The sequence below is a fragment of the Pteronotus mesoamericanus genome, unplaced genomic scaffold (genome assembly GCF_021234165.1).
Source record: "Pteronotus mesoamericanus isolate MK-2021 breed Mesoamerican mustached bat unplaced genomic scaffold, CSHL_Meso_final contig_169, whole genome shotgun sequence".
Taxonomy (NCBI): domain Eukaryota; kingdom Metazoa; phylum Chordata; class Mammalia; order Chiroptera; family Mormoopidae; genus Pteronotus; species Pteronotus mesoamericanus.
In genome coordinates this window covers 1,855,108-1,882,416 of record NW_026555068.1, presented here as the reverse complement: position 1 = coordinate 1,882,416, position 27,309 = coordinate 1,855,108, and the positions used below count along the sequence as shown (strand labels likewise).

At 39.4% G+C, this 27,309-nt stretch overlaps 2 protein-coding genes across 2 annotated transcripts in view; one reads left to right on the top strand and one right to left on the bottom strand.

The window, feature by feature from the left end:
• CUL4A (cullin 4A) overlaps nucleotides 1-2,728 on the bottom strand; it is a 63,880-nt gene extending 61,152 nt beyond the window's left edge. The window contains exons 1-2 of the mRNA XM_054565881.1: nucleotides 2,102-2,728; nucleotides 951-1,066 (exon numbers count right to left, since the gene is read on the bottom strand). Coding sequence (XP_054421856.1) covers nucleotides 951-1,066; nucleotides 2,102-2,255 — 270 coding nt within the window. The 5' untranslated portion in view covers nucleotides 2,256-2,728. The remainder of the gene's footprint in view (nucleotides 1-950; nucleotides 1,067-2,101) is intronic.
• A 61-nt stretch (nucleotides 2,729-2,789) lies between these two features.
• Nucleotides 2,790-26,231, top strand: PCID2 (PCI domain containing 2). The gene is made up of 14 exons (XM_054565883.1): nucleotides 2,790-2,882; nucleotides 8,748-8,837; nucleotides 9,981-10,054; nucleotides 11,351-11,416; nucleotides 12,373-12,414; nucleotides 13,395-13,449; nucleotides 16,481-16,584; nucleotides 20,259-20,334; nucleotides 21,220-21,361; nucleotides 22,802-22,902; nucleotides 23,890-23,963; nucleotides 24,122-24,247; nucleotides 25,119-25,242; nucleotides 25,589-26,231. The coding sequence occupies exons 1-14, from the start codon at nucleotides 2,814-2,816 to the stop codon at nucleotides 25,676-25,678; spliced, it is 1,233 nt and encodes a 410-aa protein (XP_054421858.1). The 5' UTR covers nucleotides 2,790-2,813; the 3' UTR covers nucleotides 25,679-26,231.
• Nucleotides 26,232-27,309: the final 1,078 nt, after the last annotated feature.

The following is a 27,309-nucleotide window of genomic DNA, read 5'->3' as shown; positions in this document are numbered from 1 at the left end:
TTCTTGTCTCTTAATAGGAATTGGGACATTGTATAACTACTTAAAATGTGGGGAATATTAGACTAGGTAACAAATGTTATTCTTAAAAACCAAGATATTAGAAAAACCAGCCTGCTTGTAAACAGAATATCCAAATAGTAAAATGTACTTTTGACCTTTTTTTCTTATGTTAGAAATGAAACATCATTACTTTAAATGTAACGAAATTTCACTCTTCCTGGTATAGCTCAGTGGACTGAGTGCCCGCCTGTAAACCAAAGGGTCACAAGTTCGATTCCCAGTCAGGGCACATGCCTGGGTTGCAGGCCAGGTCCCCAGGAGGAGGCCTGCAAGAAGCAACCACACATTGCTGTTTCTCTTCCTCTTTCTCCTTCCCTTCCCTCTATAATTAAATAAATAAATGTAACAAAATTTCTTTGCTTGTTTTAATTGCAACAAGTAATCACAAAACACAAAGAAGCAGTAAAAAACAATCTATTAACAAGTGAAACTCTGGTAAAAGTTTTCCATATAACGTTACAGGATCATAACATTAATTCACTGCATTATTTGAAAAATGTTAAGTCATGTGGTCCTTAGAAACAGATCTCTCTCTTGTAATGAGATTAATTTTAAGTATCTTTCTAGGAGGTAAAGCCTGAAAATAAAATAAAAGTCCCACAAGCACCTCCTACTGTTCTTGTTGGGCACAAATACTGGGTTTCTATTATTTCCTTTATTATTGACTCGGAAACAATACCGGGGACAACACAATCCCTGTCTATATCACATTCCACTGAAGTTGGATAACTGTGTTTTTTAGGCAACTAAAAAACAAAAACAAAACATGTTAAATGAAAGACAGGATGCTGACCTAATCTTACAGTTCACCTAGTCTGAGAAAATTCTGCATTTTTATCCCCAGGAGGACTCTTAACAAGCTCTACTTTTTGTTATATGTGGCGTCTTACCTGGTAGAGCTCTTCCAGGTTGTATCTGATGGAGGTACTACTTTGTATGGCTTTCACTGCCTCATGAAGCTTCTGCCAGGTGTCCTGAGTGTAGTTATCAGGCAATTTAGGTCTGTCTGTAAATCCAGATAGAGTCAGTGGTGAATGAAATCCACTCTAACAATCCTACATCTTTCAAATAATGGCCTACAAAAAAGTACTTCAATAGACACATAAATAAGGAACACAGAAATTAGATTATTCCCATACAAAGTACTGTATTTGTAAATTTGCTACATTACAGACTATGCAACCATAACGTATTTGCTAAATACATTTTGTATTAATACTTAGGACAAATACATAGAAAACGCAAGGTGGGCAAAAGTAGGATTAAAGTTGTGGGTATGTGAAACACTTTATTCTTGTATTACTATTTATTAATTATTGTATCATTTATTTGTATCACAAGTGGAAACCTACTTTTGCCCACCCCTGTATACAAATCTTCCTTTTACTTCGGTTGACTTCATAAACGTGTAAGATGTAAAACTACACAGCATTTAATATTGACTTATTCAACGTCGGAAGGTGAAGAATAGCTTATCATTTTTGTATCTGCATAAAGATGCTTACTTTGAGATAGTAACAGTGATAGAACTCGTGAAAAGTGAAGGAAGTAACAGAAATCACATCACGAAGAGCTTCAGTAGCTGCTACTTATTCTTGCTCGTCTGTGCGAATTAAGATATCCGAATTATTTGGCCTAATTTATTCCAATTGGAAAGCTGCTACCAGTAAGCTCAACCCACAGCCCTCACCGCAGCTTAAATCGGCAGTCGGAAAGACCAGCACCCTAACCCGGGGGACCCCACCTTACTCCAAGAGCCCCGGGGAAGGGCCCAATGACCGCTGTTTGGGGAGCCAACTTCCGAACAGCCGGGGTTCCAGCGGACGACACCCCCACCCCCACCCCCACCCACCTCGCCGCCACTGAAGCCTTACGGCCACCCGGCCTAACGCCTGCAGCCCCGTGGGTCCCCCAAACCCACTCCATCCCGGACTGCCCCCGACTGCCTCCCCAGCCCCTAAGACTACTCTCTGTGGCCGCCCCCATCCCTCTCCCCCGGCTCACAAGGTTCCCCCCTCCTTAGGCCGCCCCGACTACCCACCTCGGAAATTCTTGATCACTAGTTTTTTGGAGCCGCCGCTGCCCCCTGGCTTGGAGCTAACGGCAGCCGCGGCGAGGGACGCGGGCTTGGTAAGGCCGTTGGTGTGCCCGACGAGCGCCGAGAAGTTGCCCTTCCTGGGGGTCTCGTCGGCCATGGCTGCGGCCGGGAAGCAGTGGGCGCCCCGCCCCGTCCGGCTGCCTTCTCCGCCTCCTCCCCGAGCCGCGCGGTGGGGCCTCTCCCCTCCACTCCCTTCAGCAACTCCTGGCCTCGTCAGCGCCGCCCCGGCTCTCGCCAACTGCCGCACGGCCTCCGCCAAGCCCCCTCTCCGCTCTGACCCCGATCTGGCCCCGGCCCTGGCCCCCGACCCTATGCTCGCGAGCGCGGCCAGCCCGCGTCAGCCGTGGTCCGTGTGGAACTTGCAAAAGTCGAGGGCGCGACAGAGCACAAGCCCTGTCAGCTCAGGGGGCTCGGCGCTCCCCGGTCTGGCAGAAGCACCCAGGGAGCGCGGACCACGAGTCCTAGCCGAGGGGATTTGGGGGAATCGCAGTATAGAGACCCTCAGCCTCTCTCAGCCCGGGCACGTCGCCATGCCGGTCCCGGGCTCGAGTTCTCACGAACACACCGTGCGGAACCAACGTGCGGGACAAATTGGGCCCCGGGAGTGAGGCCCGAAACGGACCGCGGGCCGGAAGTGACGTGCGGCCCTTCGCGCATGCTCCGCCCGGTCCCAGCCGTGGGCGCTGTCATGGCGCACATCACTATCAACCAGTATCTGCAGCAGGTAACGCAAGTCCCGCCGCCTCGCGCGCGGTCTGCTGAGTCTTCTCCTTTTCGCTTTGGCCTGCCCGACCTTGGGATGCGGTGGGCAGCCGCGTCGTGTCTGGCTGGGGTCAGGTGGGACACTGCCCGTCCTGCTGAGTCTGCTCCCTGACTGCACCTGGGCGTTTGCTGCCAGTCGGGAAGCAAGGATGATTGCATCAGGCGCACCGCTGTGTTTCCTCGGGACCCAGGGGTGCGCAGATGGTCGCTGCCCTCAGTTTAGGGGGGGTGAGGGAGAAAGAGAAAGGGGGCGCGTCCCTAGTCCTAGCGGATGCTGCAGGCCCGTTAGCCGTGCCAAGGAGTGGAGGTTGGCTCTTGTGTAGTCATTGAAGGCCCGACAGAAGGGCCTGACTTCGAGTTTTTCTCGGACAGACAGGGGTGCAAGCAGGAGGTGGAGATAGCACGTATTCCCGGCTGCGAACTTCTAGTCGTAGCTGACACTCAGTGCACACTCTGTGTTAGCATTTGCATGCTTTACAACCTGTGGGAAATGTCTCTCACAGGGGTTTTCTCTTTAAAGCCAGTAAACGGCAGTAGCATATTTCAAACATAGGTGTCTATGTATTCAAAGCTTTTGTTCTTCCCATTAGATTTTGCTAATTCGCATAACTAGAACTGTGGTAATAACGGTAAAGGAAAGAGGAAGTGGATTTTAAAAGTATCTGAAGGAAACAGTTACCAAGCCTGGGGGATAATGCCTGGTGAGGGATAGGGAGGAGTCAAGACAGATTCCCAAGTTTCTAGCCCAGTTTAGGCAACAGATAAGCAGATCAGATTTGGAGGGAAAAATAAATTTAGTTTTGGACATGTTGAATTGCAGGCGTCTGTTGACACCAGGTGAAGATTTCTAGTTGGATATAGTCAGAGATGATTAGGATCATTAGTTGTTTAATTGAGAAGGTTTGTTAAAACAGGAATCATGAAACAGTTACATGCTTTTATTTTAATTTAAAACATACAAATATGCGTTCATTCGCCAGTCATAATTGAGACCTAAGACCTTTTCTTAAGAATAAGTGTGCTGTGTCTTGTCTTTGCAGAGTTAACATTTTCCAAAATCAATGTATTGAAGTTGAGCAAGGACTTAGACATTGGAGAACCAAAATGAATATAAAATCTCTTTAGAATTTTATGTTTTTCTTAACCTTTTACATTTTTATTGCTCACATATAGCTGTTTCATTTTTTTAGTTTTTTCCATTCTGGGTGCACTGAATGGTGTCTGACTCATGGGGATGCACAGTACAATTTGTTGACTGGATAAATGGAGGCAGATAGAAGGGGTTGAAGCTTGCCCATAGGTTGAATGGTAGAGCTGAGTGATTTGCCAGTGCTCAGACCTATTCATTGTAGTGAGGAGTATAGTTAGGATTTGTGCTGGCCTGTCTAACTTTAAGCTTCAGACTCCCCTGTTTCACCAAACAACCTCTCAGTCTTGCTCTCTGCATTCTCAGAGGAGCACTATGAGAATCTCCTTTAATTGTCTATCTTATTTGATGAAATAGTTTGGGGTGATAAGAAGAATGATTAGAAGAGTGCTTGTTGAATGGTTACTAAGAACCAGACACAGTTGTTAACACTATTTTTATAGGAGGTATTGCACACCCCATTTTACCGAGGAGGGTAACTGGTTTTCCAAGGTCACTGGCAAGTAAGTGGCACATTAAAACCAGGAGTTCTGGCTCCAGAGTTCAGTTCAGAGTTAAGTTCTTGCTGTTAACACAAAGCTCACTGCCTTTGTTGGTTGAGATTTCAGCCAACTTTTCCTGTCCTTGTCTGAGCCTGGCTGTTACTTAGTTTCTGAAGTATATTATTTCTTGAATCTCAGAGACCTTGTCAACCTGGATATATCGACATTCCTTATTTGACACTTGTCACAACATTCTCAGCCAGCAGGTATCTTTGGACAAGTGGTATGTCTCGTTTCCCATGTTCTCTGCGATCACTTCCTAATAGCTATTGGATCTGGGGTTTGATGTTACCCTCTTCATAAGCTAATGAATTCCCCTGTCATTTTTGTGGATGCTGGCAGAACACATGTGATTCCTGGGTTAGAGACAAGGACCTTATTACTCAGCATAGCAAGCAGCATGGCATCAGCATGTTGGTATTGGTTCCCCTGGACACCAGATTATATGATGGTCCCAGGAGGGTACCTGCAGATGTGTCAAGAGAAAAACATTGTACTGGGGAAATCTACCCATTTTATAGCAGGCAGAAAGCTAGTTTGCTTTTGTCCAGGATTGGGGATGGGAGGGAAACCCCTTTATTTCTCAAGGTCACCAGCCACTTAAATAGGTCTAAGTAGCGACCTGAATAGAAGAGCCAGCAATCAAGGCCTTGGGGTGCTAGCACATCCATCTCAAGAGGCCCAAGGACAGTTATCTGTGACTAAGATGTCCCCTCATCTATTGAGGCTGGTTTTTTAGTGCTGGGAGTTTCAATAGGCATTCATTCAATTTAGTTTCTGTTTGGAGAGAACAGGTTGAATGAATTTATCTTATATTTTCCCATGTAGTCTACTTTTTGAAATTGTTCTATTTAGAAAAAGATCAGTTTGCACATACCTTTCCCCAGAGGTGGATCTTGACATTTCTAGTATCTCTTTGAGATCTGGTATTATTTTTTTAGTGTCCTTCATTTCTTTTGTACATTGTGCAAACTCTTATTTCAAATGGCAAATTACTTTTTAAAAACAGTGTTTACATATAAAATTTTTATTGTTCCTCCAACTTTTTATTCTGAAAATTTTCAAACTTACAGAAAACCTAAAAGAAATACAATGAAGACACGTATACCCTTCACCTGGCCCACTTTTGCTTCATCCTTCCCTCTGGGCATGTGCACTTCTGTATTCAGAACCATTTGAAAGGATGTTGATGACACCAGGGCCCTTCCGCATGCACTCACCTAGGATCACGGCTGATCCACTGTATAACTGTGGCGTCTTTCTTTATTACATCCAAGAAATTTAACATCAATATTTCCTAATATAAAACCTGTACTTTAATTTTCCATGTCTTCTGAAGTGTCCTGTAGAACTTCTTTTTTAAAAAATCCAGGATCCAGGCAGATCATATACTTATTTTGGTTTGTTTGCTCTTTAATTCTTTAATCTCAATTAATTGTCTCTTACTTTTTGGGGTTTTTTTTTTGCGGGGGCGGTGTCATTTACGACATTTAACCTTTTTTTAAATGTCTTGGCCAGTTGACATGTAGAGGCCTCACAATCTGCCTTTGAGAGTTTTCTTGGTGATTAGATTCGGTTGAATTTGGTAGTGTGGATTTCCCATAGCCTCACCTCAGATGTCACAAATTGGTGACACTGATTCATCTGATGTCCATCAGATTGCTCCAATGTCAAGGTACCTTTTCCCTTGTCACTAGTCTGTTTGTAATCTGTTGGATGCACTAGGAGAACCTAAGAGTATCCTATTCCTCAAGACTCTTTGACAAAATGGTTTTAGTTTTCATTTGTAACCCTTTTCTAAGTCATGTTATTAATTAATGTTTGCCCAGTGATGGTGTTCTGTCATTCTTTCTACATGTATTAGTATTTCATCAGTTAAAAAATGCTTTCCCCTGTGCCCTTCTTTTTAAAAGTATCATTGTGGATTATTTTTAATGCTAAGTCATAATCCAGTACCAACATTAAGCCTATTATTAATACTGGCCTCTGGGAGCACCTTGAAACTGGTTTCCATGGTTTTTTGATATGTCTTCATCCTTCTTCAATCCCTGCTTTGCTTTCTGGCACAGTAACATTTATTCCATGCTCACCTAGTTCTTTCCTTGTCCTGGCACTGGATCAGCTACTTCTCCAGGGATTTCTGATTCCTTTTAGTGGGGAATGGAATTTAGAAAACCAACCTGAGTGCTAAGTGTGCTTTTGCTACTGGGAGTCATTACTTCTAGGTCTTTCTAGGGAACATAGCTAGTAAGTATATTCTTGGGGAACCGTGTGTTCCCAGAGAAGATGATTCCATAGACCAGCTTGGAACCTGGAGTTTTTGAAGGGACCAGCAGCAGCCAAGAAAGAGAACTTATTCCTACAAGTGTCCAGGGCCACAGAACTTTACCTGGTGAGCTCTGCAGTTCATGTACCAGGCCCAACGGTGGTCCTGCTAAAATGGGCTTAACTGGAGTCCAGCTCTATGGTCAAGTGGGAGGCCAAAGCTTCTGGGACATGACATAATAACAGTGAGTAAAGCAGGTAACAGGTTGCCCATGATCTTAGTGTCCACTGAAGGATGGATTAGTTCATTAAGAGAGCCTGTTGCCATCCCTCTGCTTTCCTTCACACATGTACACACCTACCCATACCCCCCATGACGGGAACTTTGGCCACCTTTATCAGCTTCCTTCCAAAATATTGATGGGACTTGTATTTTGTCATTACTCAGAGGACATCAACAAGTAACTACGTGAAAGTCTTTTGTTTTTTGTTGTAAAGTAAATCCTTAGAAGTGGAATTGTTGTCTCAAAATGTAAACGCTGGTATAGTTTTGTTGAATAGTCAAGTAGCAAATTCTTTATTAGATGAGGTGGTGTAAATATCCCCTGTCAGTGCTCTGAGCAGTATAGTAGATGAGGATTTGGATCACCATGGTGTTCTGGTTATGCCTCCATATTTTTCTGGCGGTGGGTGCCTGGGCATAGGAATACTGGGTGGGGGAGCCTATGCAAGTTAAGTGTATGCTCTCCTAACTTGCATACCAAACAATGTCCTAAAGTGGATGCCACTTCACTTTCCCCGTGCAAAGTGTGAGAGTTTCAGTTGCTTTTTTACTCTTGGAGCACTTAGTATGGTCAGACTTTTCAATTTCCACTCTTCTGTGGGCATATAGAGGTATCTTGTTGCATTTCACTGCTGGGTAGGATGTGAGCTCTTTTGGGTGAATACTATTTGGATATTCTCTTTATGATGTCTCTGGCTGAAGTCTTGTGGGCATAAAATTTATATATTTAATTTTATTATAGATATATAGTATATGCAGCTCCATGCTTGACTTTCTTCTCACTTATTTTTATGTCATTTTTTGTGAATATAATTTAAAAATATCATTTGCTTTTCTAATTACAAATGTCTGCTGGAACAGTCTCCCAGCATGGAAGTACACAAAATAAAAGCCTTCTCAGCCATCAGTCCACTGTCTAAGGGGTCAGCTGGTATGGCATGAGGCCCTGCGTTTCTCCCTGTGCTTACATGTCATACGTACTTTTCCTTTTTCTGCCAGATCAAGTTATGCACTTTTCCTGGGACTATTTTTTTTCTTTTTTCTTTTGCATAACATTAAGCATGTTGCAGACACTTTCCCATGTTATTATATGTAGGTTTATTTCATTCTTTCTTACAGCACACAGGTATCTGTTGTGTGACTCTTGACACCATTCATTTAGCCATTGCATTGCAATTTTTATTTTATAGTGAGGTTGAATGGAAGCCTTTTGAATTTTGGAAATAGGTGGTTTATAACTTCTTTTTTTCCCCCATAAGTTGTGAAAGTGAATTTTCAGATGTCTGCTCATATGACTGAGTAAAACTAGAATAATTCAGCTTCACGAATAATGAAATAATAAACTGACTTATTCTGCTTTTTCACAGTTTTTAACAGTAAGTCACCTGGTTATTTGCCCTCAGAAGATTTCATTGTGAAAAGTAGTTACTGTTTGCTGGCTAAACAGAATACTGACTTGTTATATTTTGATTATTCTGATTGATTTCAAAGTAGGGAAAGTGAATTTTAGTGCTATACAATGTGTTGTTTAGGTTCCCTTTGAATAGTGTTTGATTTTCTACTTAGCTTTTCTCTTCTCAAATGCTTCAGGTCTATGAAGCAATCGACACCAGAGATGGGGAATCCTGTGCAGAGCTGGTGTCTTTCAAGCATCCCCATGTTGCCAACCCACGGCTTCAGGTAGGTGGAAGGGCTGTGCACAGAGAGAGGGTTACAGCCTAGCTGGCTTCCTAAGACAAGTTTAGAGGTCAAGCTTATCTTTTAATGATTATATTTGGCAGCATATAGGCTACACCTTAGACCATGCAAACCAGTTTCTGGAGTAGAAACAGGCCTTTATTTATTTATTTATTTACTTACTTACTTACTTACTTACTTAATTTAATGTTCCCTAGGTGGTTCTAATGTGCAGAACACATTGAACACTATTGCTGTAAATAGAAATTAGTGGCAGACTCGGTAAGATTCAGGTTCAACTTGCTGGGTAGATCCTCCGCAGTTGGTGCTGTGTGCTTCCTATTGCACTTCAGGGGCACACGTCTGTTTGCCCATTTGTAATCTGAGGCTGATTTCTTCATTATAAAATTCCCCGTTAACCTTCCATCTGATGGTTCCATTCCCTGGTGGCCATTGTCCAAATCAATTATTTCATCAGGGACTGCAGAATGATGATTTTTCTGATGTTGTCATTTCCCCCTTCCACATTTATATATAGATTGGATCAGTATTAAAGTAGACTGATTCCTCTTTAAATTCCATATGCTATATAATCCATCGTTCATGTGATCTAAAATTTGGCCATTGAGAAGAAAGGAAGAGTTAGAAATAAATATCATCTAATCTAGCCCAGGACAGAGAGAGGGTGGTTCTATTACCAAGAAAGCTGAGAAGGAGTGATTCCTAACATGGCAACTTCTCTTAACTCATTAAACTTTATTTATGTGAGGTATGATAGGCCTTACTTATTATGCCTTATTTATTAAGCAGACAGTAGCTGCTTTCTAAATAGTTCTTGACTAACTGACAAGAAATATTAAGATATGTATGAAAAATTAAGATATGTATTTAACAGCCTAGACTATTTCCAAGCCTGTGGTAGACAAAACATTGTATTCATCTGTGCTCTATGTGGCTCAAGCTTGATAAATACTTGTTAAAGTAGTTACCCCTTTACTTAGAAGTGCTAAAGTGTATGATGTTACTGTTAACTATAAAGTGTAAATTCTTTTGAAACAGATTTGTCTAAGTCTCTACATATTGCATTCTTTCTGTGCCTGATAATTATATTTTTGCCATTTTTCTTCTTATCATTTAATGTATTAGTTGGCTTCTCCAGAGGAAAAGTGTCAACAAGTTTTGGAACCCCCTTATGATGAAATGTTTGCAGCTCATTTAAGGTAAGGAAGTAAAACAAGCAAATCTTGAAATTGCTGAATTGACTAGGGATTTTATTTAACATCATCTAATGCTTGAAGCAGTGAGTAATTACTTTGAAAAAGTAGAAAAGTATGTTTGTCATTTTACTTAAACTTTTTTCTCATTTCAAGGATCATGTATGTTTTTAAAAGTTAAAATTATATTGTGGCCTGGCTGGGTGGCTCAGGTGGTTGGAGTGTCATCTAGCACACCAAAAGGCTGTGGGTTTGATCCCTTGTCAGGGCACATAGCTAGGTTGTGGGTTCGATCCCTGTTTTAGTTGCATACAGAATGCAACTGATCAATGTTTCCTTCTCTCTCTCTCCCCGCTTTCTCCCCCCAACTCTCTTTCCCTCTCTCTCTCCCCCTTTCCCTTTCATGCTCTGACTACATCCTCGGGATTTAAAAAAAATTGTATTGTGATCATATATCTTTATATGTTTATTGTGTGATACTATTAAAAAAATCAGTTGATACTCATCATACTGACTGTGTCCTGGTCTTTCATTTAGTAGGTTATAGAGCCCACTGTTGGCTTGTGTTTTTCAGGGAAATACTTGCATGGCCGGTTTTTGACCTCTTTGCCTTATTGGGAAAGAAACTGCAGCTAAGCAAAGCAAATGAAATATTGCTTTTTATTTACATTTCTTTTCTTCCATGTTTATCACTAAACCATCAATTCAAGCAAAGCTTTATGTCCTTGAAGCATGTGGTGTTTAATTGCCTTTCTGCCTGCAATGCTTCCAATGTTTTAGAACAGGCTGGGTGGAGGGGGCAAGGTGGGGTAGCTCTGTGAGGTCTTTGGTAAAGTTGGGGTGCTTCTGTGTTCCTTGTAATGTAAGATACCCTTCAGTTTCCTCGCTCTGTGCAGTATGCTATGGGATTCCAGATTTGTTGATGAACTAATACTGACTCTACCCAGCTGGACATCTAGTTAGACGGTCATCACTTATTTAAGTGGCATACTGTACTATCAGTGCATGTTTCTAATAGAACCTACTGGCAACTAGGTTCTCCTTCTGGGACTTAAAAGAATAGTCTCAAAACAATGTGGAATTTCATAATATACCAACTCATTTCACTTCAAATAGCTATTTATGTGTTTCTTCAAGTTTTGTAGCCTGCCAAGCAGGAGGTCCATTTCACTCCAGGATCAGTTGAGAATTAGGATGTTTTTGGTGAAAGATGTGTGAGCTGCCTAGTTCACTTCTAGGTTTGTACCCTATAAATGCACTTTCTGCTGCCTCTGCCCTGAGTCTCCAGTGTTTCTTTTCCAGGTGCACTTACGCAGTGGGAAACCATGACTTCATAGAGGCATACAAATGCCAGACTGTCATCGTCCAATATCTTTTGTCATTTGTGTTAACTATTCAATTTATAACAGGTACAGTGGATTATTTGGAATTTAAGGTTTTGAGACCTTGAGCTAATTTTATTTATCCCTGTAATTAGGAAGGAATTAAAACCTGTTGGAAGATAAATTCATTTCCCTATTTCTCTTGGGTACTTAAATTCAGCATAGACCTTAAACCAGTCATTTAGTTAACTTTATATAGTAAGGATTTGGTTATAATTAAGGATTTTATTTAAATCTGTTGTAAAGATTAATATTTTGGTGTAGTTACAGGGACTGGTTAAGTCCCCTTGGTGGAATATCAAACTCCAAAACCCAGATACAGATGGACAAGAGTGGACTCAACACACACTGTCACTTAATTGTGGTCAATAAAGACCTTAATCAAACCTAAAATCTGATTTAAATCATTTAAGTGGTATCTGATAGCTAAGGCCCTTGTCAGTGAGTGTCCTAGTATTTATATGTATCTTTAGAGTCTATTTGCTTATTTTTTTAAACCATATTATTTAAATATACACAGAAGAGGGTTGGTTGCTAACTAGTAAGTCTCTTTTGAATTTAGGAACTCTATAATCGATGAATTAAACTTCATGCTACAGATTCCACAGCCTATTACGTATAACTTGTGACCATCTTGGCTTTGAGAAACCAAATAAAGTGTTTGAGATTGCCAATTTTAAAAAATCTTGGAACAGTAGTCTTTTTCTTACTTTGGAGAACGTATGTATGAAATAAATATATTTAGTATTCTTGTACCTTATGATACTCAGATATTTGTAGGTGGATTTATACATTTTTTTCCTCAAGAACTTATTGCTGTGATTTCACATAATTTTTTATATGGTGAGCTATCCCCGTTAAAGGTTAGGGTCCTTATTTTTTATTCTCATCATTTGTAACATTGTTTGGCTTTTATATGATATACCTTCCTTAACATAGCACGTCATTCCTGCGGGCATTTCAGGCCCACAAAGAAGAAAACTGGTAAGTACGGACAGAACAACTAGAGGAATTAGCAGTATTTTTTAGCAGAGGCTTTTTAAAAATTTTTCTAGGTAAAAATATGTTTTCTATGTGGACATTTATCATGGTTTGATATAATAATACCAACATGAATAACAGAATTTTAATAGTCAGTGTAAACTTAAATGACAGATCAGCCAAGTTATTTGCAGTGTGTTTATATTAACATGAAGTGTTTTATTTTTCTTTCAGCCCTTCAGTGCTCTAAAATACTTATTAAACACTTTTTTCCTTTCCAGTTGTCAATTTTGAATTTACTTTTGGTTTTAAACTCAGATAAAAGGAATAGATCAACTTCAGTTCATTTGGTGTGATATAATACATAATAGTTGGGTTACTTTAAGTTGTTTACCAAGCTAATTCTTAATTTTATGATTTATGATTTATTAATAAACTAGGTAAATAATGAAATTTCGTTTACATTGGAAAACACAGAAAAAAACACCCTTTTTAAGTGAAGGCTTATCTTATCCATGGAAAGAAGCCCAATACTGCTAACTAGATTATTAAAAAATTGTTTTATGACATTTTGTCTATTGCATACTCTGGTTGCTGTTAGGAAACCTTACTAAACCATATCTTTTTTTAATGGAGCTATTTGCGTAATTGTGGGGAAGGAGAATGTCCTGGGAACTGTGTAAGGAGGTGCTGCCTCAGACTGAGGACCCCTAGGTGGACCAGGATCTAGGCCTCTGAGGAGGGTCCCAGGTAGTAGGTATGGAGCACTTCAGTGTCTGGTCTCTTTGTTGATCAGGAAGCCCGAGAGCTGCAAGCTATCCTGATGAAAGATGAGGAAGGTGACAGTAGCTATTGAATTCTTGGAGGGGTGCTGACTCCCATTCTGGCTAATAACCCTGTGTGTTTGTGTTATTCCCACTTCTGGTAGTGGCCTCTTTGACCTCATAGCCTCTTCAAACATACCTGCTTTTTTACCCCTGTAGGGCTCTGCCTGTCATGTATGCAGTAGCACTTGACCTTCGAGTATTTGCCAATAATGTAAGTTCATTTTGTATCACTGTTGTTTTATAACCTAGATTTGGTATCTGTTGCTTATTTTCATGTCATTCTTTACATAAGTTTTGAGGCATGAGTGGGGGTTGGTGTGTATCTGGTATAGAGGGCAAAAGAACAGGGGAGGTTTTAACTAATTGTTCTGTTTGGATTGATGTAAACACAAGTAAACATCAGTTTTCACACTGTAGAGATAGAGTTGTTTCTGTATATGGTTTATCATTTATGGTATTTTTTAAAGGGGATGGAGCAATAATAGATGAGCAGTTCTGCTGTCTCTCCTACTGTTAAGATGTGGCCTATCCCCTGTCTTAAAGAATTCCAACTTAGTGTAGATTGAGGCAATAGCTAAGGGTTTCTCTGGTATGAGGAGGTAAAGATCCTGGATTTTATGAAGTTGGTTTCTCCTTGGGAGTCTACATAAGCCAGTTTTGGAGAAGCATTTCTCAACATTTTGGTTCTAAGACCCCATTGCAGTTTTAAAAATTATTAATGACTTACGACTCTGGACAAGGGGAGGTAGGCACACCTCACCTATTTTTCCTGTTCCTCCTGCTGGGAATTTTAAAGCCAATATGTCTCTGAGAGGTGGAGAGAAGGAGGGACAGGGACTTGTAAAACAGCAAGAGCAGTGAGTGTCCTGCATTTCTTTTTTGCCTCCTGTCTGTCCTAGCCTGGGTCTCAGAAAAGTGTAAAACTCAGGGACACTAACAGGCAGAAATGAGGAAGCCCCAAGGAGAGCAGGAAGGGGCGAGGCAGCCCGTCAGGACAGACCTCTTTGACAATCTCTGTGGCACTTCACACAAAGTCTGTAGGTCTCCAGTCCCTGTCAGCAAGGCCTGTGGGGAGCCAGACCCCAATCTCACCCAGTGCCAAAGAGGTAGAGCCCTCATTGACCCACTCTCATGGTATCAGCAGAGGCCTGCTGAAACAAGATAAATAAGGTCCACAGACTCGTAAGGTTATAGTACCCCAAATATCCAGGATATAATTGAAAATTACTTAACATACCAAGAATCAAGAAAATCTTAGCCTTTTGAGATGCTGAATGACGAGAGACGATCAACAAACACCAACATGGAGATGACACAGTGTTGGAATTCCCTGATGAGGATGTTACATCAGCCATCCTAAAAAAGCCTAAAGAAGCAAATAGGAACATACTTGAAACACGTGGAAATGTGGATAGTCTCAGTAGAGAAATAGAAGATATAAAGAAGGTCAAATGGAAACACTAGAACTGAAATTATAGTCACTTAAAATTATTGAGGTCCCCAAAAAACTTTTGTTTATATGTGTTAAAGTTATTTATGTTTACTGTATTAGAAATTTTAACAGGGAAAATATCTGTTCACTTAAAGTAATAATGAAGCTTTTACATGGTAACATAATTAACTTTTAAATAAAAAATGACTATTTTTAAATGAACGAAAAGTACTAATGGTGGCATTCTTTTACAATTTAAACTTTTTAATGTCTGGCTTAACAGAAGCCACCCAGATTCTCATTTCTGCTTCTGTGTTTGCTAAGCTGCAGTATGTTGTTTTGGTTGAATATATGAAGACAGCCTGGCCTCACACAGATGTAAATAGAAAAGGGAGGAGTATTTTAGTAGCCTTTTCAGATAATTCTAGATAATCTTCAAGCTATACCCAAACTCTAAAAGCTAATTTTTAAAGGTTAGTTATAATGGGGCCTCTGAAGCTTAGTAGTGAACTTTTTCTACTGTTACCTCAAAATCCACTGGTGAGTCATGCACACTGAATGGATGTTTTTCACCCTTGTATGGTTTTGTAACATACATCGAACATTTGGAAATTTTTATTTCACTGAATTATGCACATATTCCCAATGTTGATATATTTCATTATGTGAAAAAAAAAAAACCCCAGAAAAATTCTGCATTTGTTAATATCTACAGTGACCTCATCAAAAAAGCCTGAAAGTAATGGAAATCTGGCAAGTTCATGGTGGTCCATACAAGTTTTTCCGAAACTCTTGTTTTTTTCCTGAAAGCACAAATATTGTCATTGGCAACAAATACTGTCAGTTGTTTGCCTGGAAGGGACAGGCTTCTTTCATTCTCTTTCAAGCATGCCTGAATTGCCTTGCTTGTCTGTCATTTGTTCCATGGTGCAGCTGGCAACTCCAACAGTGTCCTAGTACTTCTCCTTAACACAGCCATCATACTTCAGCGTGTGACAGACGTGCTTTGTGTGTGCTTTCCGTTTCATCACAAAGAACATTAAAAATTTCTGTATTCAAGGACCAAGACAATAAAATTAATATTTACTGTATCATTAGGGACTTTTAAAGTGAAATTAACTTTATTAGTTGTTTGATTAATTGATGGGTTGTAAATGCACTATGTTAAGCAAACGATGACTAGTTCAGTTTGGTGCTTCTGGGAAGGCTCTAGTAGTTTCACCTTCTACTGTTTTTTTGCACCAACAGTGCAAGCAGAACAAATGCAATACAATAAAAAGAAATAATGGTTTAGTGTTATCATGAAAATAGTTTTTACTATGTGGGCTCTCTGCAGGTATCTTGAATCCTCTCAAGAGTTCATAAGACTTTACACTGAGAACCTGTGATAGGGAGAATATGAGTGGGAGAAAACTGAAAAATAAAGGAAGAGCCAGACTTCGTAATGACTTTGATATCTATCGAAAGTGTGTGTTTCAAGGACTAGCAGTGCATAGGAGAAGGGAAGATCGGTGACTGAGGAAACAAAAGCAGTGCAGAGTGACATGCAGTGGAAGCTTTAAACATTGGTGATCGACTTATCAACTTGAATTGGTTGAAGAGAGATTTGATTTGTGGAAGAGTTGGACTAAGCTATAATTTCTAAATTTTTAAAAATACAATAGTACAGAACAGATGACTTCACCAGAACCTTTTGGGACTTCAACTTTTAGTTGTAGCCATTTTATTTTCTTCTAGCTGCACTGTGATTTTCTTTTTTAATTAAGGAATCTAGCAGAAAAAGAAAATAAATGTCTTTATATTCTATTAGGCAGATCAGCAATTGGTTAAGAAAGGAAAAGGCAAAGTTGGGGACATGTTGGAAAAAGCAGCTGAATTGTTGATGAGCTGTTTCCGCGTCTGTGCCAGTGACACGTGAGTAAGGTTTTGGAGACTTGAGATGTTACCAGTCTCCTATCATCACACATTGTCCCTTCCCTGACCTTTGTCTGTTGTTAACATTTGTTTTACTTGGACGTATTTTGCAATCATGCAGGCAGTTTATTTTTTGCTTTAAACAGTCGATTGTTTTGTAAGGAAATAAGAAAAGAGAAAAATAGTCTTTTAGGCTTACTTACATATTTACCATTTGAGCTCTTCAATCCTTCCTATAGATCTGAGTTTCTATCTGGTACCATTTCCCTTTACTCTGAGAACTTGGTTTAGCATTTTGCTTTTAGTGTATGTCTGCTGACGATGATTATGCGAAACTTTCATTTTTCTGAAACTCTTTTATTTTGTCTTCATTTTTGAAGATCTTTTTGCTAGGTGAATTCTAGATTGAACTTTTAAAACTTTAAAATGTCTTTCTATCAGCTTACCTATGTTTCTGATGAAAAGTCAGTTGTCATTCTTATTATTGTGTCTTGGTATGTATTGATTCTTTTTCCTCTGTTTTTTCTTTCCACTTTTGCTTTTCAGTAATTTGACCCCAATGCACTCATGTGTTTTTGTATCTCTCCTGTTCATTGTTCATTGGGCTTCTTGGCTCTGTAAATAGATGTTTCTTATTAGATTTTTTTTTAATCTAAATTTTTTATATTCTTCAACTACTTTTTGGCCCCTTTATTTCCCTTTTCTTTCTGGGACTCCAATTACATGTATGTTAGACTACATCATAATATTTTACAGGACACTGATGCTCTGTTTATTTATTTTTCAGCCTTTGCCCCTGCTTCTATTTCAGTTTGGGTAATTGATGTTGACCTTGTCGCAAGCTGACTGTTCTTATTGGCCACTATTTATTTTTTTGATTCTAGACTTTCCATTTGATTCAACTTCAGAGTTTCTGTTTTTCTCCTGAAACTCCAGCTCTTCATGCATTATAAAATCATGTCCATTGGAGTGAGAGTTTTAGGATATTGTAAAGCTAAGGAAAAAAAAAAAGCTTTCTATGTGTAAATAAACAAGCAAAACCTCTTGTTCCCAGAAAAGTGTTGCAGCTTCTCATTTCTCACCACTCTGTCCCCACCAGCCACACCGCAAAACACTCCACCGAGGGCAAAATTAAAAACAGTTCCTCAGGATACTTCCCCACTGAGGCTTTCCACGCATGCCATTTCCTTTGCCTGGCATGCGTGTCTCCCCAACTTTTCACCTGGTTGTCTCTGCTCATTTCACAGCTCTTAGCCTCTCCAACCCTTCTCACCACCAAACCTCAGAGTCGATGAGATTGTCCTGTCATAAATTTTCATAGCAGACCGTACTTTGTGTTCTCTGCACTTACCAAAAGTAATTATTTGGATGATGCTTGTTCGATTGCAAAATCCATGAGGGCATGTATATTGCTTTTACATAGTGTCTCTGACACTCAATAGCATTCAGTAAATATTTATTATATGGGTACTTGGAATTCTGTTTGATTATATATTCCTGCACAGCAGTGATCTTCATGACCTTGGATTTGGCAATGGTTTTCTTAACTGTGAAACTGGAAGCGTAAGCAGCCAAAGGAAAAATAGATAAATTGGACTTAATCAAAATTAAAAACCTTTGTGCTTTAGAGGATGCTATCAAAAAATGAAAAACAACCATAGAATGGGGAAAAAATATTTACAAATAATTTAGCTGGTAAAGCGTCAGTATCCAGAACACATAAAGACTGTTACAACTCAACAATAAAAAGACAAATAATCCGGCTAAAAATGGGCAAAGGTTTTGAATAGATATTTGTGCAAAGAAGATATACAAATGACCATTAAGTCCACAGAAAGGTGCTCAACGTCATTAGTCACCAAGGGAATACAAATCAAAATCAGAGCGAGTTGCTACTTCTGCAGCATGGCTCGGCTCAAAACAGACAGACAGTGCCAGTGCGGGCGAAGATGTGAGGCGGTGAGAGCCCTCGTACGTAGCCGGCGAGGGTGTCAGCGGTGCGGGCACGTTGCAGAACAGCCTGCAGTGTTTCAAATAGTAAAGCGCAGAGTGACTCTCTGTCCCGGCAGTTCTGCTCCTAGGCATAGACCCAAGGAACAAAAGCCAATCTCACTTGACAAACCTTCCCCTTGGGGTTTGCTTTGTCACATGTCTCCAGAAGAGGTCATTGTCCCTGATGCCAGGTTGGTGAGGACAGTCCGTAAGACTGTATTTTATGTAAGTTATAAAGTACTTGGATTTTGTAATTTTTTTTTAAATCATACCATTTGAGGTATTTAGAACAACATTATTATTTGTCTCCATTTTCCAGCTGAGGAGAATGAAACCTAGAGAGACAAGGTTTCTTGTTTGAGATCATACCACTGGGTGGTGACAGGAATCATGTTAAGGCCTGGCTATTATCCCAAAGCAGATAGTGACATTTTAATACTGAATAATATTTTTATATTGTTTTAAGTACTTTCATGTGGGCACATCTTTGTCTTAAGGAGCAATTTCTTTTACCTTGGTTTGTGAACAGCCTTGCTTGTTTCCATATTTTGGGAATTTTTATTTTACGTGCTTTGACGTCATGCTGCAGGATTCAGTGTTTCCAGGCAACGTGCCATTGTCCCTGTCTTTCTAGCGCCCTGCCTGTGAGAGTCTGCACGCTCTGCCAAAGAAGAACCACTCATGGTGCGAACACATTGCAGACTCAGTTCTGAATTGTTTTTCAATGTTTTATCATGAAAAATTTCAAATGTTCAACAAAGTTGAAAGAGTTTTATGGTGAATATCCATATACCCACCACTTCTATCATTAATGTTTTGCTTTGCAGTCCGGCGCTCAATCCACTGAGCCACACCAGCCAGGGCTAATCATTAATATTTTACTGCACTTGCTTTATCATCTGTTCATGTGTCTTCCCTCTATCCATTTAACAGTTTATCTTTTTTTCTGATGCATTTCAAAGTTAATTGCATACATCAGTGCAATTTCCCCTAAACAATGCAGTGTGCATCAGTAAACTTTCCCCTGTATACTTGTTTCTCTTTTGTGTTTTGAGACAGAATTTACATCTAATGAACCACACAAATCTTAACTGTATATTTACTGAGTTTTGACAAGTACATCCATATATATAACCCAAACCCCTATTGTGATAGAGGACATTGTTCCTGCCACGGAAAGTTCCCTCACACCCTTTGCTCAGGCCAGTCCCTCCCCACAGCTCTGAGTTTTTTCCACTGTAGATTAGTTCTCCCTATTTGGTAACTTCATATAAATTGACCCACTCAGTATGTGCTCTGTGTCCTACTCTTTTTGAGATTCATCCACACTGTTGTGTATTTTAGTAGTTCATTTTCTTGGTAAGAGAAAGTGCTTTGTAATTTTTCAAAAATGTTTGATAACAGTGAGCTTTTACATAATATTGCTGCAAACTAAGCAGTTTTCAGCTGCTGCGATAGGGGGAGTGTATTGCCCAAATAATTAACTGGGGTTAGAATTCCTGGCTTGGACTCTTCAATTTTACCTTTTAGATAAAACATCTTTCATAGTGTTATTTTATTTCATGAATATGACAAACTGAGGTTTTAACTCAAGATATTAATTTGTTTAGGCAGCTTATTTTGTGATTGATAAATAAAATTTTCATTTCCTATGTAACTTTACAAACATTATTTTCCCACAGTCGTGCTGGTATAGAGGATTCCAAGAAGTGGGGGATGCTGTTTCTGGTGAATCAGTTATTCAAGATTTACTTTAAGGTATGCTCCTGTTTCAGTACTTTATAATGTATCTTTATAAATTTTCTTTTTCTCTATCTTCCCAGATACCATTTCTATTAACTATCACCTTCCCTTCCTGGCATTGCTTGGGAATTGGTCATCGCCCAGGCATATTTATAATCCTAAGAGCTAACGTTTGTTGAGTGTCTGCTCAGTGCAGGACACTGTTGTAAATAGCATTGTGTTATTTAAACCCGAAGCCTGTGAGGTTCATGCTGTTAGCTCCAGGGAAAACTGGTGCCCGCATGTTAAGCAATGTGCCCGGTGTGTTGAACTGGGCTTTAAGTGAGACGTTTCACTCCACAGCCTTCTGCCTGCTCTGGTAATAGTTAACTGCTAATAATATTAAAAAAAAAAAAAAAAAAAAAAAAAAAAAAAAAAAAAAAAAAAAAACAACAAAAAAAGAATATTTTTAAAAAAATGGGCTGGGCACCAATAAAAATTTTCTTTTTTTTTTTTTTTGATTCTCTGTTTTTTTCTACTGGAAAGGAGACAAATAATAATGTTGAATGGGTGTGTGGATGGGTGAGGAAATCATTCTTTGCCACATGAAGTTGGCCAGGTGAAGAGCAGCTATGTCACAAAGCAGCGGCTGGGACCTGGCCCTTCTGGGCGGGCCTTCCATTCAGGGGGAACATCTGCCCTGGAACGAACTCCGTCTGAAGCACTTCATAGGGTTTTTTCTAAAGCAGGTGTGATCTATGCCATACAGATTGTGTTTTCAATTTTAGTATTCAATAAACAATTGTGATGATATGATGGGTTTTGTCATTTCCAGTTGAAGGGAGATGTGCTTAGTAAAGCAAAAGTTTGTCCTGCCTGTTTTTTTAAATAATATTTTAAGTGGGTTGTTACTTGTCGTAGATCAACAAACTTCATTTGTGTAAACCTCTCATCAGAGCCATTGACAGCTCAAACCTGAAAGATGATTATAGCACAGCGCAGAGAGTAACATACAGGTACTATGTTGGGCGAAAGGCCATGTTCGATAGCGACTTTAAGCAAGGTATGTTGTTAATCTTTTTTTGCCAGTATTTTAAAGCCATTGCATTCTGAACAACTCTGTGGTATAGTTTCAGAGAACACAATTATTGCATTTTATTATTACTTAGGGTAGAATATAGGTGAGAACCAAGTTCAAGTTACTTTTTTTTTGTTTATTTTTGACACTAAAGTTGGTTAAATAAAAGGAAAGTTGTACTGAAGTTTCTTAATTTATACTGGGTCCCTGAAATACATGCAGAATTGCAGTTATCCTGGACATCTTTTTTGGTGAGGTAATTAAGCAGCAGTATCTTGGCCTTTAATATAAGTAATTGTTTTCTCCTTTTACTTGTGCTGATCATGTTGGTACAGGACGTGGAGATTGGGGTGGCACTTAGCTTGGCTGCCAGCCTGGTGTTCAGAAATACCACCAAGTGAGCAGTGGGAATGTGTCCTTGGACTCTTGTCCTTTTTGATGTTTGTGTCCAGGGGTGATGGTGTCTTTAGCACATCAGAGTGGCGCTTTCATGAAATTACATTATTATGTAGTTTATATCATTAACTTTCCCAAGAACATGATGCCAGTTTTTTTCTTTTTAAACTTTTTGATTAGCAGGCATGAGGTGGTTCTTTATGACCTCTTTTATTGTACTCGGACCAGACTTTTTTTAAAAAAGATTTTATTTATTTTTTAGAGAGAATGGAAAGGAGGGAGAAGGAGAGGGGGAGAAAAACATCTGTGTGAGAGAGAAACATCGATTGGCTGCCCCTCACACACCCCCAACTGGGGACCTGGCCTGCAACCCAGGCATGTGCCCTGACAGGGAATTGAACCAGCAACTTTTGGTTTGCCAGACAGTGTCCAACCCCCTGAGCCACACCACTCAGGGCAGATCAGGCTTTTTAAACTCACTTCTTCAACAGCTATTTGCATACGAAGCAATACAAAATACAAAAATTACTTTTCTCTCCATGTCTTATAGTCATGGATTCTCTGATAACAAAAATAACACCTCTTTCTTAGTAATTACTCTAGTTTTTTATTCTATGAGCATATACAGGCCAACTTCAAATTCTCTTTCACAAAAATTTTCATAAATCTAGGGCTTTTGAAGATGAGCTTTCTTTGGTTATTCCTCATCATTGTTTTTTTTTCCCCTTAACATATGAAGCATAAGAATAGAAACTTCTAAATTTTATTCTATTGACATCTGTTAAGGCATTGATACGTTTTTCCTCTGAAGGTTCTTTGATTAGTATTTTTGAATACCTAACACAGCAAGAAATAGATTATAGTATAAATGGTAGGTATTTATAGTTTCTGAAAATTTTAGAGCCTTTCTATAAGGGTAAATGGTAGAATTTACCCTTATAGAGCAAGGAGGGAACTTCAGTAACTGTGTTGTGAGCACACAAAGCCCTGTGAGATGCTGTGGTCTGACTCTCGCCCTTGTCTCTGTAGCTGAGGAATACCTGTCCTTTGCCTTTGAGCACTGTCACCGTTTAAGTCAGAAGAACAAAAGGATGATTCTGATATATTTACTTCCAGTAAAAATGCTATTGGTGAGTAATTGTTACTTAGTTCTTATAGATCCTATTGCTTTGAAGAAGTTTATGGACTTTTTAAAATACAACAGATGGTGTATAGTTGAATACAATCTCAGCTGCATATGAGCATACCCCAACATAGAGGAATAGCTTTATGTGTAACCTGAACCATGTCACTTTATAATTGACACTTTCAGATCCTTCTAGAAAGGCTGTGTTTGTGTTTCCTTTGTCTTTAAGGTACCTTCAAAAATTTATCATAATGTAGGACAAAGAAAATAAGTTCATATTATTTCCCCCTCAAAATCTACATGAATAGAAATGGATTAGCCAAGAAAGAAAAATGTCATTCCACCCTTTCTATGGTTGTCTTATTTGGTCACCAAAAGTTATTTTTGTTACTTAAAAAGCAGTGACAAATAACTAATATGTTAATGACTAAAATATTTTCAAAGTGATCAGTAGAGCTTTCTTTCCTTCCATTTAAACATTTTTTTAAAAAATTATCAAAGTAATACACACATTTGATTAAAACTTACCGCTCAGGGTAGCTTGTAATGGAAAAGGAACAGTGTCGTGCATGCCCTTCCCTACTTCTAACTCTACTTCCCAAAAACAACCAGTGTAATTTTTTTTTTAGCTGATTCTTCTAGAAGTTTTTCCCGTATTTCTAAATCTTAGGAAGAAATAGTAGGATTTTTTCGGTTATCACTATGATATAAAGAAGAAGAAACATAAGAAGGTCAAGAACGAGGTCATATGTAACTGAATGACAAAACTGTATTTTATCAGAAATCAGGTTTTCTGATCTAGACAAGCTTTTATTTTTTTTCCTAGCATACTATGATGTTTTTAATCCTTGTTTAGCTACTTAAGAAGAAATTCTAAGAAGCACAGGGTTGCAAGTTTTTAAAACTTAATTCCTTGATAAGAATGTTATCAAAACCAATTCTGTTAAAAATGAAAGGGCCCTTATTCTGGAAAATTAACTCTTTTTCTTAGGGTCATATGCCAACCATTGAGCTATTGAAAAAATATCATCTCATGCAGTTTGCTGAAGTAACCAAAGCTGTAAGGTAGAGTATTTAGCATTTTCCATATTGGGATCTTTTACAATATAAAATCACTAAAAATTTCACACATGTGGTGGGAGCACCAACTGCTCTTCGAGGGGCCGGGGCCTGGGCCTGGGGTTCGCTCTGTGACCATGCCTGCGCTTCTCTCCCCACCCCAGTGAGGGCAACCTCCTTCTCCTGAACGAGGCTCTGACGAAGCACGAGACCTTTTTTATTCGCTGTGGTATCTTCCTTATTCTGGAGAAGCTGAAGATCATCACCTACAGGAATCTTTTTAAGAAAGTGTAAGCGAAGTATTTCTTAAAATAAGTTTAAACTCTTAGTATGACTCATGCAGTAGAGTTGTCAGGTTATGAAAACTGTTACAGTAACAGGTGCTGTGTTTTCTGAGATGGGGATGTCAGTCTCTGTGGACAGGTCCCATCACTGTCCCTTTAATTGTGTGGAATAAAATCAGACTTCCCTGGCCCACCCATTGCCTCACAGGCCTTGGTGCTGCACAGGTGAGTGCTGAGCAGAGGCTCACCTGTGGGAGGAATTACTCAGGTGATGAGTGGTGAGAGAACTTTGTAATAAGTATTTTAAAACGCCAGCCCTAAGAATAAGATATTTCACATTTTATCAGAGTGTGTAGGACTAATTGTTCATTTCCTTTATTCATAATTAACCAAGCCTCCCTCTGCCATTCCTATCTGTCGGAAAGTTGAATTCTTCCGCAGTTGTGTTTTTCTTGCATGTAACACTGGAAGTTGACTCTTCTCCAAGGCCTAGTCCCAACAGGATCTCAGTTAATTAAACTTCAAACAAAGGCAGGCTTTATATTGCTCTGGGTAGATTTCAGAGATGTTAAAATGTGAAAATACCTGATTCTTAGGTGCAATGAAATATTCAGTAAATATAAAAAATTGTATTTGTATCAGTGGCTATTTAAAATTGAGAAGTCAAAACTATATTTAATAGCTCTTATTTAATAGGTGGATTTAATAGGTGGAAGTTTTTTTGTATTTAATAGGTGGAAGTTTTTCCCATTCCTTTTGAACAGTAGTTTATTGAAAGGTGTGTGTTCCACTGACTCAGTCAATGTGCCTTTTCTCAACCTTTGAAGTATTTGCACCCTGTTGGTAACTACTGTGGACCTTTGTTTCCCTCTTGCAGGTACTTGTTACTCAAAACACACCAGTTATCTTTGGATGCTTTTCTAGTTGCCTTGAAGTTCATGCAGGTGGAAGACGTGGACATTGATGAAGTCCAGTGTATTCTGGCCAACCTGATATATATGGTGTGTGAGCCCCGTGGTTCAGCCAAGGACCTGGTCTAGAATGTGAAGCGTGGGTGTAGTGTCGTTACAGTTGTTATCCGGCCCTTTGCTTTTGTGAAGGAATTTTCTGATAGAACTAATTTTACCCCAGGAAATACCATGATTATCAAGGGGCTTTATAGGGGGTTAGGGTGGCTAGATATAATGTATATTTCTATATTTTCCATGTATATTTATTCATTGTCCTTCCAGTGACTTGAATCTATGATTGTGTCAGGATGCTTATGCCATAGGACTAAGTATTCAGCTCATTCAGCATCAGTGATGTGACTCAAACATAAGCCAACCCTCTGTTTTTCTCCCACAGGGTCACATTAAAGGCTATATATCGCATCAGCATCAGAAGCTAGTTGTTAGCAAGCAAAACCCATTTCCTCCGCTATCTACAGTGTGCTGAATATATGAACAGTCCTGAGAAGGAGTGTGTTCCTCAAGTTTTTATCATACTGATGAATTCAGTACTTTGCTGTGGTGTGATTTTCTACAGCAGGAATTTCTTTGGGGCTCTTTTCCCAGGGATGCCGAGACTGAGTTTGCAGCATACATAGTCACCTTGAAGCTTCCTCATCACTCATGACTAATGGCGACCTCACGGAGTCTTGGAATTCTTTCTGCAAACGTTGCGGACACCTCCTTTGGGTCTGGAGTGTTGGTGGCTCTTCTGTGCAGGAGGCTCTGTCTCCAAGGCAGCTATAGTTTATTTCTCATAAGAATTATTCCTAAATACATGTTTGTAACTTTTTATATAATTTGTTCTATAACAAAGGCATTCTGAATGTATTCAAGTGATATATTTTTTATTGTATCTTCTGAGAAACCAAATTTTGCTAAGATTTTAAAATTCACTCTTGTTCCCCCACTGTTCTTAGCATTAGTCTGTGTTTGATTAGCATATTTATTATTTTTTAATTAAAAAAATTTTTTTTTATTGTTCAAATACATTTGTCTTCATTTTCTAGCCACCACTTTCCCCTGCTCCACCCACCCCCACCTCCCACCCTCAATCCTTCCCCTTCTTTTCCCCTTTGCCCCTCTCTCTTCCCTCTCATTACTGTCAGTTCTTTTTTCTTTCAATGTAGTTGCTGGTTATATTTTCCTTGCATGTTTGTTTTGTTGATTAGGTTCCACTTATAGGTGAGATCATATGGTATTTGTCTTTCACCACCCGGTTTATTTCATTTAGCATAATGTTCTCCAGTTCCATCCATGCTGTTGCGAAGGGTGGTAGTTCTTTCTGCTGTGTTGTATTCCACTGCGTAAATGTACCATAGTTTTTTGATCCACTCATTTACTGATGGGCACTTAGGTTACTTCCAGCACTTGGCTATTGTAAATTGTGTTGCTATGAACATTGGGGTGCATAGGTTCTTTTGAATTGGTGTCTTGAGATTCTTAGGGTATAATCCCAGCATTGAAATTGCTGGGTCAAAAGGCAGTTCCATTTTTAGCTTTTCGAGGAAATTCCAAACTTTCCAACAGTGGCTGCACCAGTCTGCATTCCCATCAGCAATGTACTAGGGTTCCCATTTCTCCACAACCTCGCCAGCACTTGTTGTTTGTTGATTTGTTTATGATGACCATTCTGATCAATGTGAAGTAGTGTCTCATTGTGGTTTTAATCTGCATTTCTCTGATGGCTGGTGATGCTGAGCATCCTTTCATATGGCTCTGGGCCCTGTGTATGTCCTCCTTGGAGAAGTGTCTGTTCAGGTCCTTTGCCCATTTTTTAATTGGGTTGTTTGTCTTCCTGGAGTGGAGTTGGGTGAGTTCTTTATATATTTTGGAGGTCAAACTCCTGTCCAAGGTATCATTGGCAAATATATTGTCCCATGCAGCTGGTTCCCTTATCATTCTGCTGATGTTTTCTTTAGCCATGCAGAAACTTCTTATTTTGATGAAGTCCCATTTGTTTATTCTTTCCTTTATGTCCCTTGCTCTAGGTGACATATCGGTGAAAATATTGCTGTGTGGGATATTGCAAGTTTCCTGCCTATTTCTCCTCTAGGACTTTTATGGTGTCGTGACTTA